The sequence below is a fragment of the Platichthys flesus genome, chromosome 11, assembly GCF_949316205.1.
Source record: "Platichthys flesus chromosome 11, fPlaFle2.1, whole genome shotgun sequence".
Classification (NCBI taxonomy): domain Eukaryota; kingdom Metazoa; phylum Chordata; class Actinopteri; order Pleuronectiformes; family Pleuronectidae; genus Platichthys; species Platichthys flesus.
The window spans coordinates 4,859,545-4,871,596 of record NC_084955.1 but is presented as its reverse complement, the minus strand read 5'-3'; the positions used below and the strand labels follow the sequence as shown (position 1 = coordinate 4,871,596).

The 12,052-nt window shown below is 39.0% G+C and overlaps 1 protein-coding gene across 1 annotated transcript; it reads right to left on the bottom strand.

Moving 5' to 3' along the window:
• Positions 1–497: 497 nt before the first annotated feature.
• depdc1b (DEP domain containing 1B) lies at positions 498–11,672 on the bottom strand. The gene is made up of 11 exons (XM_062398490.1): positions 11,530–11,672; positions 8,691–8,956; positions 8,458–8,602; positions 7,265–7,392; positions 7,043–7,173; positions 6,899–6,946; positions 6,078–6,218; positions 5,771–5,937; positions 4,450–4,626; positions 2,673–2,855; positions 498–2,399 (listed from the first exon to the last, which is right to left on the bottom strand). Exons 1-11 carry the CDS (start codon positions 11,575–11,577, stop codon positions 2,241–2,243), a joined length of 1,593 nt encoding a protein of 530 aa, XP_062254474.1. The 5' UTR covers positions 11,578–11,672; the 3' UTR covers positions 498–2,240.
• Positions 11,673–12,052: the final 380 nt, after the last annotated feature.

Below are 12,052 nucleotides of genomic sequence, written 5' to 3'. Positions count from 1 at the left end.
TCCCTGCAGCTCCATTACGCAGCATGATTACCTTCAGATGAAAGATTTTTATATGTGCACACAGCAAGAAATGAGAGATAATGGGAAGGATTAGACAACTGTAAATCTCCTCTAAAATAAAAACTGTATCCCCCCCTCATCCTCTAGAAAACCACATTGCTTAAACAGTTGTATATTAAAGAATAATGGTAATTAAACATTGCATGAAAGCAGAATTGAATTCCCTGCTATGCTGTGTTTGCTTTTTTTTTGTATTTAATGCAATGCTTAATTAAGCTGCATTTATAGACCCATTGAGACACAAATACCTCAAGGACCAGAACTCTTGTTAACATAACTGGATAATGGTTGATTAAATGTATTAATGTCACACGCATAACACAATATTTTCCAGTTAAAAGTTAAATGTAAACAGCCATTTGCCGATCTGACAAATTCAAACAAAACCAATAACCCACAAGAGGAGAACAGATTCCAATTACAGTAGTTTTTATATGAAAATCAGCATCAACACAAATTCACTTTTATCCTGTTGATTTTTTCCAGCACACAGCAGCAATTCAAGTGTAACAGTTTTTCCAGCATTAACACTTTTGTTCAAGCGCATTTATGAAACTCAGCAGTTAATCATTATAAAAATTTTAAACAATTTAGGTTTCAAATTAAGTGAGAAACCACCTGACTGACATGAGAGAACAGCAGGTAACAGAAAATGATGACGAACACATCTAAAGGATCATCAGAGACATTGAAATATGTACCAATTAAGACAATAGTTCTTATATACAGAATAAAACCAACAAGTAGATCCATGAAATGAAAGTAGAGGGCACATACAGTAATCAAGTAAATTACAGGAAGGGTTTAGGAAAAAATTGCGGTGACAATTAACAGCACATCATAAACCTCATGCGTCTTCCTCCCCTCTCTGAGACTAGGTATGATATAAAACCAATAGAAATTGTTTTTAAAGCAATTTTCACCCACATATTCTGGGCTTTTGTTATCATCTGTGTTTTAGTTACAAACATAATTATCCACTTAAACGCAACTATAGGTTATTTTTAGGTAACACGTCACAGACACAGACACTCCCTTTCTGGACAAACCCTTGATATGTTAATTCAAACATCATTTATGATGCAGCATCAAAAATTCCATATATGAAAAGTGATCGTGAAATGAGACTAGCCCATGGAATTCCAGGGCTGAAGGTTTTTTAGGAATATCACTGCACCTGCAGTACAGTTTAACAAGCTACAATATTGAGCTGTTTATCAATATAAATATTTTAAAAGATTGACATACTTTGATTATTAATAGTTTTTGAACCTACAACATCAAAACCAAATAGGTCATTAACACTTTTGAAATGCATTTCATTCAAGTTATCCAATTTGATGTCTTAGTACGGTGGCTCTGTGAGCTCAATGCAATGCAATCTTTGAAAACATGTGAAAATAGACAAAATATAAGCAAATTAAGGGCAGTTTAGAGGTACGATACATACCCTGCATGCATGTTGTGTATATAGGTTACTATATATACACTATATTTTATATTTTCCTGTCAGAGATTGAAAATGATATGAATATTTGCTGAATGTGCCAGGCATTGAGATATTGGTGAAGATGTTTTTATGTAATTATCTTGTGTTTTGTCTATTTTGTATGCATTTCATTGGACTGCAGAGTGTTGAGGTACCAAAGCCACTTAATAGTATATAAGGCTTTGTAAAATATAGTATCATATAAGTAGAAACATTAACCCATACACAATTTTACAAAAACTACAAAACAGGCATTTTAGGAAACATCAGTGGTTATTTTACAGTTAGTAAATGTTTCAGATATTTTGTATTCTATTCAAGTGTTCTGGCAATATTAAGTAAAAACATAGAGATGCCCTTAAATGGTCAGTTCACCCCTCCACATTAATTATATGCACTATTTGTTAAAAGTTGGAAAATAGTTGCAAATGTTCCACAGCAACAACACAATGTGCATTACAAGAAATCAGTGGGAAATCTCAAAACTATTTTGAAATTTGAGTGAACTGAACCTTTAATGTCTTAAGTTCAGTAGTGCTACAAAGTCAAATTCATTATTTTGAATACAAACCGTAGTGGTTAATCAGAGGTACCAAGCCTGTGGCCAGAGCGCCATGTCAGCCAAACTCTCAGGACACTGAGGTTGAGATGTATAAACAGCCAGCAGTGTAGATATGTCAGTGGTGGCAAATCATGCTCTGAAACTCCAGCTCCTCTGAAAAGGCTGGAAAGGTTTCTTGAGGAACATGAGATGAGGTTTGAGTCGAGGAGTTTTCGCCGGTATGACAGCAGCTTTGCTTTCCTCTGTTGGAAATCGATTTTGGTAGACTTCCGGGTATGACCTCTGGAACTGAAAGGGGAAGGGAATCCATCTTAACGTGTTTGTTTTCTGACACAGAAATGTGTTTATATTTTGTTATTGTTATACTGCATTCTTTCAACTCTTTTTAAGCCTCTACAAACCTTCAAACTGAGGAAAAAGAGAACTGCTTTGGTTAAACTCAATTAATTCCAGTGACTATATACAAATGCTAACATCCTATTGCACAGAAGCAGTCTTAATTTACCGTATTCCTCTGACCAAAGACTTACCACATATCCTTTCCTAATCGCGTGGACGTACCTGTTTCAGCCTTTTTCTTTTGTCCTTGGCCGGGAGTTCTTTGTCTGCTATCAGACCCTCCAGAAGCTGCTGCAGGGGGGTCTGGGTACCGATCACCTTCTGCTCCTCAGACTCCACCCTGCGGATTTGTTTACAAAAGGCTGGAGATAGACTAAAGTCTGTATCTGAACCTGCGTATTTGATCTGATGGAAGACACAAAGGGAATGGATTTGAATAAAGTTAAATGCATTCAACATTAGACAGCAAATATGGGAAAAACAGAATAATGGTGGATTGGATTTGTGACAAACCATCAAATTCTTAATGTGCACTGCGTAAAGCAAAGTCAGCATGGTCTAATAAAATGCTATAGGCGTCAGTATGTGAAAAGAATGTGAACTGTGTAATACCGAATTGTGTTTAGTCAGAATATCATTGCCTTATGTTGAAAATCAGTAAGCCCATAATGAGTCAACATTAAAATGTTGTTGGTTTCTCAGAAATTTTAATAAACAATTCTCAGTGGGTGGCTTATGATTTGCTGGTTTGACAGTACACTTGAATGAGGATAATTAATATGGCTCGAACATATGAATAGTATAGAGTGTGCAGAGGGGTTGGTTTTAAAATCTATAGCATCTATAGCATTCAATTATGATAAAAGCATTTGGTCCCTTCACAGTGTAGGAGTGTAAACCGTTGAATACTGTCGCATTCAAAGAAAAAAATCAATCAGCTCTTTTGTATGTAGAACATAGACTCTTTTAACAGTGGGTTTTCCATATTTTCTTATTTTCTGAACAATACACATCCATATGAACCAGCTAAACATACAGGTTTAAAACAAAACATTTGACCCCGCTCATAATTTTGATCTGATCACAAGTGCGCAGCTCTAAGTACATCAGTAAGTGGAATTAAAATGTACTTGTGCATTGTCGCTCTAAACCTGCCTGTTAAGAATGGTCTGTTTGCTTGTTTTTTCATGAAATTAAACTGAATTTGCATTAGTTTAGATGTTCACTTGTTTGGTTGATATATACGTTTGAATGATTAACTTAACTGGGGTTGTTTGTTCATAAATTGCAAGTCAGCTATTTAACAGGGTCCGTTAAGCAATAGACACAATCTTCAGACCCAAGTTCAAAGATTTTCCCAATAAAAGCTCTGTAATTCAGGTGGATATAAAGCATGGGAGCAACAAAAAAGAACATTTTCTTTTACAAATTGCCAAAACTGGAAGAGATTCTATTAATGTTAATGCTGTGATAGAGATCGGAAAATACTGCACCCGTGTCTTAGTCAGTCCGATTTAGTGAAATAAGAAAGAAAATCATCGAAGTGACCTTGCAGTGATTTGACCCAGTTGCTGTAGTTAATCTGAGGACGTAGAAGAAGATTGAGCTGGGTCCGAGGCCTGACAGCTCTTTGTCACAGACCTCAGTTTGTTATGATGTATGGGAAACACAGAGAAGTATAGAGATACTTAGGTCGTTCTTTATATATGGCCCAGGATGCATTTGCACTCATGCAGTGATATAGAATGTGGCCACTTAAAGCAGTCGACTTTTGATTGGATCACCCAAGACAGACAATAATAATAGGCCTGTAAAGAGTCAAGAGATCTCCATTCACATGAAAAACTATGGAACCAATCACATTTGGCACATATTCATCAATGGTGATGCACCATAATTGATATGTGTGTATGGATTGCAGGGAACAGATCTAGCAGAAGTGCAGCAGGTTTAATCGACTCGTTTGTTAACAGATTGTAACATGAGAAAATCTACTCACCTGAACTCTTTTGAGATGGGACATATGCTCCTCAACCTGGCCACGCAGCTTGGCGGGCACTTGGAAGATGGTGTTGTGGTGCTCCATCATGAAGGTTACCAGTTTAGTGGCCAGCAGCTCGTCCAAGTCCATCTCATCTACTGATCCCAGAACGCAGTGAGAGAACATCTGCAGCATCTGGACAAGAGACCACGATAAGAGATGGATTAAGAGATTAGAAACCAGCTGCCAAACTGGAAAAACTCTAGCTGAGGAGATAGGAGTGGGTTGTCCACTAATCAGAAGGTTGTTAGTTGAACCCAGGCTCCTCCAGTCAGCTTATTGAAGTGATATTGAACCCACCAATTGTATCTATTGGTGAAACTATGATGTCTGTTGTCAAAACAGAAAAGTATGATGTCAGTTCATCAATTACACTTTGAGATACACTATACATTAAATCGTAAATGGACTGTATTTATGTAGTGCTTCTCTAGTCTTATGGACCACAAATTGCTTTACAGTAAAACCCCTGCACACTCTCACATTCTCTCACACTGACACAAACACACACATACATACACACTACTATATGCTGCACTTTTGCTCTCACACAGAGGTGCAATTAGGGTTCAGCATCTTGCCCAATGAAACTTTGGTTTGCAGACAGGAGGAGCCAGGGATCAAACCACAACCTACTGATCTGTGGACAACGTACTGTAACCCCTGAGCCACAGCAGTTAAACTTAAATTGTCTATGCACAGTGCTGCATACTAATAGTTATGAATCTAGTGGTAATATCTACACGAAAAAATGGAGCATAATTAATGCTGCCAGCCAGAGATATCTCTTCCTACAGTCAAGTAAGAAAATTCTCACTCAAATCTAGAATGCAGAATATATTCTCCTGGTATGTTCCTATATCTTTTTTCAGCACCTTATCTTGAAGCATGTAGTTTGTTTACGCAGTGAAATGTGGGTTATAAAGTATCTTACTTTCCCTGGACAAGTGTGGCCTAGTATTCCCTATTCTGTGGAGTGTGTAGTTCAAGTGTAGAAGTGTTACGGCTGGAAACTTTGCATTGATGGTGAAAGTTATATCTGAATACAAAATACTACATTTTCATGGATAATGTACACTACATCAGTAGTATGGCAAATGTGTTGAAACAAGCAGAAAGTTGAAAAACCGCCACGGCTTTTCTAATGCTCCAGAGCTACTTCAGAATGATTCCTCGTTGTTAATTAATCCTTTAACAATATACTGCCACTTTTTTATTGTTTGTGTGCTGGACGTTGTGTGTAGTGTACATGTAGGGAATGATTGATGGGAAGTGGTACCAGTGTGCGGGTGGTAATAGTGTCATTGAGTGGAGGCAGGTGGGGATTCTGGCAGACCCGCGCCATGAGACGCAGTAACAGCTGGAGGCGTCTTCGGTTGGGTGGCGGCAGTAACAGACCGCTGACTTGAAGCGCCTCAGTGGCTACCTCCTCCTCCTGCAGCAGACCTGCAGAGATATGAAGAGAGAAGAGTCTTTCTCCTGAGAGCGAACACACAAAGCCTTGACTAAGATCAACACTGGATCACAGGGTTTATCTGTAGAACAGAGCAAATATTAGAAGTTGAATCAAATTTTGAAGTACTTACTAAGAATGTTGACAAAGACTTCATATAGATGGAAAGTCAGCAGGGGTTCTTTGAGTCTCTGAAAATAATCGGCTACTGTTCTCAGAACATCTCTCTCGAATCCTGGGTACACGGGCTGTTTGGTTTCATTGCCATTAGGCCCTGAGAAAGAAGTCAAACGTAATGTTAAATACATGCAAATAAAAAAGCACAATGACACATAATACTTGATGGAACATGCGTACACTAGGATTACAGCAAACAGCCGAGCCACACTGGATGCACGAGTGGCGTATTTGTTTCATGGAACATCTTGCCTTTTATTTTGTCGCCCATTTTACCAATTCAGAGCAGCCACACTGCCTGTGTGAGCTGCGCTGCTCCTCAAGAGATTCACAGTTTCAATTTCAATCTGTTGAATGTGTCATTGATGTATCAATATTTGTTAGACTTGCTGTGATGACTCAATACATTTGTTTTAATACAAATTTGATTGTAAAATATTTGCATGACTAGAAGATGTATGACTACTTTTATTCAACCCTATGTAAAACATTGGGCTGGTATTAGCAGCACCGAAGCCGGCTCCCAGCAGCAAGCCCTGCATATGCACCTAGGGTGGCCAGAACACCTAAATTGTTCCACTAGCAGGACCACATCACAATATCCTGAGTTTAAAATCTCATAAGACTGAGAAGTACCAAAATGGCCAAGGGAATGAAAGATACAAGGTTTTCGGATGGATTCTTGTCATTTTTTTATTTATTAGTTATTCCTTCAAATGGTAATTTTTTTTTAATACATTTATGTTTAAAGTCAGCACATATAAAATATATACTCACAGTTGGCGAGGCATTTCATTGCGGATACCACCCAATAGGGCATGTCCTCTAGAGACAGAAAAACAAATTGGCGAGTTTAAATAGTCGTATAAGTTGCATCAAGACACAGAGTTTTTCTTGCTTTAGTGATTTGATGTATCATACCAGCTTTGTTCTCCAGAATGACTATCCCAGTCTTATTAACACTGAACACATTGTGAAAAACGTGTTTGCTGTTTACATGCTTGAGGTTTAACACTCCATCCAATGACTGCAGGCCCAGCACTCTCTGTAAACTAAAACAGCAGCAACAGCATGACATTTATTAATTAAGTCAGCATGAACAGTGGAAATGTTCCCAAAAAGTAATGTACCAGAATTACTTACTGTGCAACAGTCATTGATTTCCAAATGTGGTCAACTTGTTTTGAAGTAATCTCCTTCCTCCGTATGAGCTTGCATTCGCTTACATCTCCAATCGCTACACTGTGTCTTTTATTCCACAAATCTGAAGTCTGATCAAAAAGAAGAGAAGACAAAACATTTATTTTAGATGACACAACAGCAGCAGAAGATAGTAAATAGATTCAGTCTACATATCCAATAACAGTCTCATGAAACTTTGTAAAAAATGTGTTTTTTTCTTTTTACATTGTGTCAGATATGGTAATGTTTACTCTATGGAAATTTGTTGTCAAAAAGTAGTTAATTCCTTGTTCAAAAGGAACCGATTGCACTGTTGGGTGTGATGTTAGTTGTTTTTTTCCTCCATATATATAAATGTGGTGGACCAAATGTTAGAATCTTAATTTTTCAATGCTGTTGAACCAAGAAAAAACTGAGGTCGAGGTCTGAACTGAACCAGAAACTCTAATAAGTGTTTTGTTGTTTTGTTGGGCTGCTTTACAGCATCATATCAAATCAAATGTACCTTTTACTTTTTTCTATTTTAGTAAATATTATGTAAATGTCATATTACATATTAGTAATTGAAATACTTGGAATTATTTCATTTAGCTATTTGCGTTCTAATAAGTTTGCGTAAATTTAGACACTTCAAGCACAACTTAAACATTGTGTTTTTTGCACAGCACCTTATAGAAATTAAAAGAAAAAGAAACTATGCAAAGATTTTGCTACCATCTACCATCTGGACCAAAAGGAGAACAGCCAAACGCAATTTCATTGTAACATGAGGTAATTGCACTTTAAATTCAGTTTGTTTTGCCAGAGATATTTTTTATGGCACCTAATGTCATCACTCACAAAAATATGATTGTCAATTAGAGGCCTTGTTAAACGAGTTATAAGATCTTTGGCTCACTTCATCAATGAGCAGAATTGCTTAGTTTTCCTTCTTTCTAATGTCTGACTGTAGTGTGAAAAACAACCTGTATTATGTGTTTGTAAATATTATAACAATACGAGTCCAAATTATTATGTTAAAATATGTAGTTTCACAATGCACACTGACGAATATCCTCTCATTACCGTCACCACAGCGCCTAAGCTGCCTAGAATTCCTGCAGCATGAATCAAAGAAAACACAGGATGGGCTAAAACATTTTTGGCTTTCTCACCATGACAGCAGTCTTCAGGGGTGCAACATTTTCCTGTTGAGGCAATTCTTCATAGTCATCCCAGCGGATGAGTCTGGGCAGGTCACAGCTGTCTCTCAACAGAGGCCTTGTTGGAAAAGATTTCAGAGGAGACAGTGTGGGGAACCTGGAGAGAAAAAAACAAAGAGCTCAGCCTAAGGAGGAAAAAAGGGATCAAAGTCGCAGCGAAAATGTCTTGTGGTGTTTTGGTGTACCTGTACAGATGACTGTTGTCCTCGAAGTCCTCTGTCCCGTGACGTCCTTTGATATCTTCAATGACATGGGCCTTGAAGAACTTTCTGAGCAGCTGCAGCGTCTGGTTGCGAGTCACCTCAGGCCCAAAGTTGTAGTTGCACCTCAGTAGCTCGTGCAAGTAATCAATAGCCTCGGATCCTGTGAAACTGCAGTCATAGTAGCGGAAGTTTGCCCAGTGCCTTCTCAGCGGCATGCCCCCACGGAAGAGCTTAATGGTTTCATTCCACTACATATCAAGGAGAGATACAAGAGTGAGCTTCAGGAAATGCTGTAGAATGTCCACAATTAGATACAGTCCCTTCAGTCCAGTAGCATATTTCACATTGCTTGCAATCAATCTAGCTCAATCAAATATGGCCTGTTAATATTCATAACTCATTTTGTTCATGCACATCATTTTTGCTACCCAACAATGCTGCCCTGAAATAACCCTCATCTCTTCTAGACATCAGAAAAGTAGTCAGCATCACAACAAATAGAGCATTATCTTCCAGTAGTGCTTTAGGTGTTACAGAGGTTGTGGATCATTAGATCTCACTAAGTATTCAAATGAATAGGATGACAATGAACAAAACAAATCAAAGCAGGGGGTGAGAGCGACAGAGAGAGAATGAGGAAACACAAGGTCATTACAACTCCACAGAGCATTAAACTGTATTAGGCAGAGGCCGCTGACAGGCAGCTCGGAATCTTGACAAGAGCTCAGCGTGTGATGAGATTAAAAAGCAGAGACGAGAGCCAAGAGTTCACAGCATCGGGGGAGGGATTGGAGTGGCTTATCATTTAAAAAGTAATAAAACACAACCAACAAAGTGGCAGCTGTAATGATTTTTGATTCCATAGATTATGCATTAAGCTTTTATCATTTGATCACACAAACCTTCCCACACATATACATGCAGCTCTATATACCCCCCCCCCCCCAACAACTGACCTTATTAATTAAATAAATTATTAATCTGCTATCATCACGTTTTTGATGTCTTTGTATTTTGGCATGTTTCCTGTTGTCTCAATCTACTGTGTTATGTCTTTTTGACTTAACAGTGCAAGCATCAAATCATATTCTATGGCTATTCTTGCTTCTCAAGATTATCATAACCAAACTTTATAACTCAAGTTTGCTGATTCAGCAAATGACTTCCTATTTGTGATTTATAAACCTGAAGCAGCTAAAGGGAATTATGCCATCAATCATTGTATTATCTACGCCTCGGCTTTCCCTACAATATATCAATGATATTAACAGTGGAGGGAAGGGGTCCTGGTATTGTTCACTCTGGCTCGCTGCTACATTGTAATAGGGAACTTGAGTAGAACATTGCATCCATGTTGTTAACAGCCTCCTGTAAAAGAAAAATGGCTTATAGCATTCATGCAATAACGTCCCATTGTAGGTTTGATAAATTCTGACCTCTCATGTTATGACATGTCCATAAATTCAGTATATTATTGTGCAATAATAAACACATTAATCCATGAGTGTTGAAGACCCCAAGCCATAGTCACATATGAACTGTCCGCACAAGTAGGTCCAGGCTTTCTCTGGAGCTACTTCTCAGCAGGAGATTCTCCACTCTCCAACAGCAGAGGGATCTCCGGAGTGTTCAGGTGAGGGGTGGCTCATGTTAAGGGGTGGAGCAGCAGTCAGGGGCAAGAGGTAATGTTCAAATTCTGCTGCGGAGATCACATGATTTTTGTTTACAGCGCAACAACACTTGTGTCGACGCTTATCGCCAAAAGCTAGTCTTGATATTTTGATTGGTGTCTTCTATGTACACTGCACTGCTTTTTCATACTGACATAAATCGTGTCATTGTTTTTAATGCTTTTGTTTTGTTTGTGTCCCTCGTGTGTTAGATAGGTCATCAGCACGCCAACTCGCCCGGGGTGAATCCTCTGTAGGACCTTCTGCTGTATTCTCACATGGGCTCATTCGGACAGTCTCCAGAGTTTGTACTATGGGGGCTGTCCGGAGAGTTCAGTGCATGTCTGAAAGCGGCTAGAGAAAACTGAGTTGTGCATGATGCTTTTACATGAAATTAAAAACAGCAAACCTAGACCAGCTCAAGCCAAGATTGCAGGATCCAGAACACCCAGTCTCCATTCCTATCAGTCATCCTAAGTTGATTCCTCTCACCATATCCTCCTTACCTCAACATGTCAACCCACAATAACGAAACAATCCATCATATTTCTGTTCAACACAAACACCTTCCTCCCTCTGTTTTCCCATTTTGGGGTGTTTTAGTTATCTGTTTATAATACAAATTCGGTTTGCTCCTTTAATGTTATACAGTATGTGTTTCTGTTGTATTGGAAATATCATTTTCTGTTCAGTAGATACACTTGTGACGTAGAATAAAAAGCACAGTTGTTAATGTGATGTACATAAAGTTGTACGTAGGAACCGGTTAGTAATGGAAGTACTTATACATAACAAAATGTGGGTAAATGCTTTATAAATGGGTATACTACTTCTAATAACGCTAATACTTCGTCGTTGTCACTGAGACATGGCAGGTTAAGTGCACACAATGTCAGGACCATATGTTTTAAGACAAAGAGGCTGTGGAAGAGGCAGTGCACCTTCTAAACGTCCAGCTGTAGTGTACAAGACTTCAAACACTTAAACTCCCCGTGTAAGTAAGATATGCACACACTCAACTGAGACGTTACACTCTCAACTAAGCTCCATGAAAAGAGATTGTTGATCCTCCGTAACGACTTCCTTCACGGTGGTAACCACCTTTAGTTGGGTCTTTAACCGGGTCTCACTAACGCTACCAGCGGACTCACCAGCTTCGTGGCCCGGTACGGACCCGGTCCAATGACGTTGCCCTCCATTCTGACACCGAGAGCCCGCCTCAGTCGTGAGGAAACATGGAGACGCTTAACTTTGATAAAGTTTCCAAACAGAAGCGCTGGAGGTGGAAGCCGCTTCTTCGCCGCGGAGGAGAGGGCACGTCGCTGCAACTTTGAATATTCTGCGTCACCGCTTCGGGGCGACGTGATTCGTCAGAGCGGTGATCACGTGACGCGCCAGAAAGTAACCGACGTTTCTGAATGGATGTGGTGGCACGACACTCAAACACGCACATACACTCACACAACAAACGCAGCACACGCATGCACAGGCACGGGCAAACACACACGCACGTGAGTAAACCTTGCAGTAACAAACACACGTTCGCACACACACACACACACACACACACAGTTTTGAACTGAGTTTCACCTTCTACAGCAAACCATTGTTTTCTTTGTAGGCGATAGAAAGCTCGTCCCTGAACACATATTGAATTAAAAATAAATCAAAACA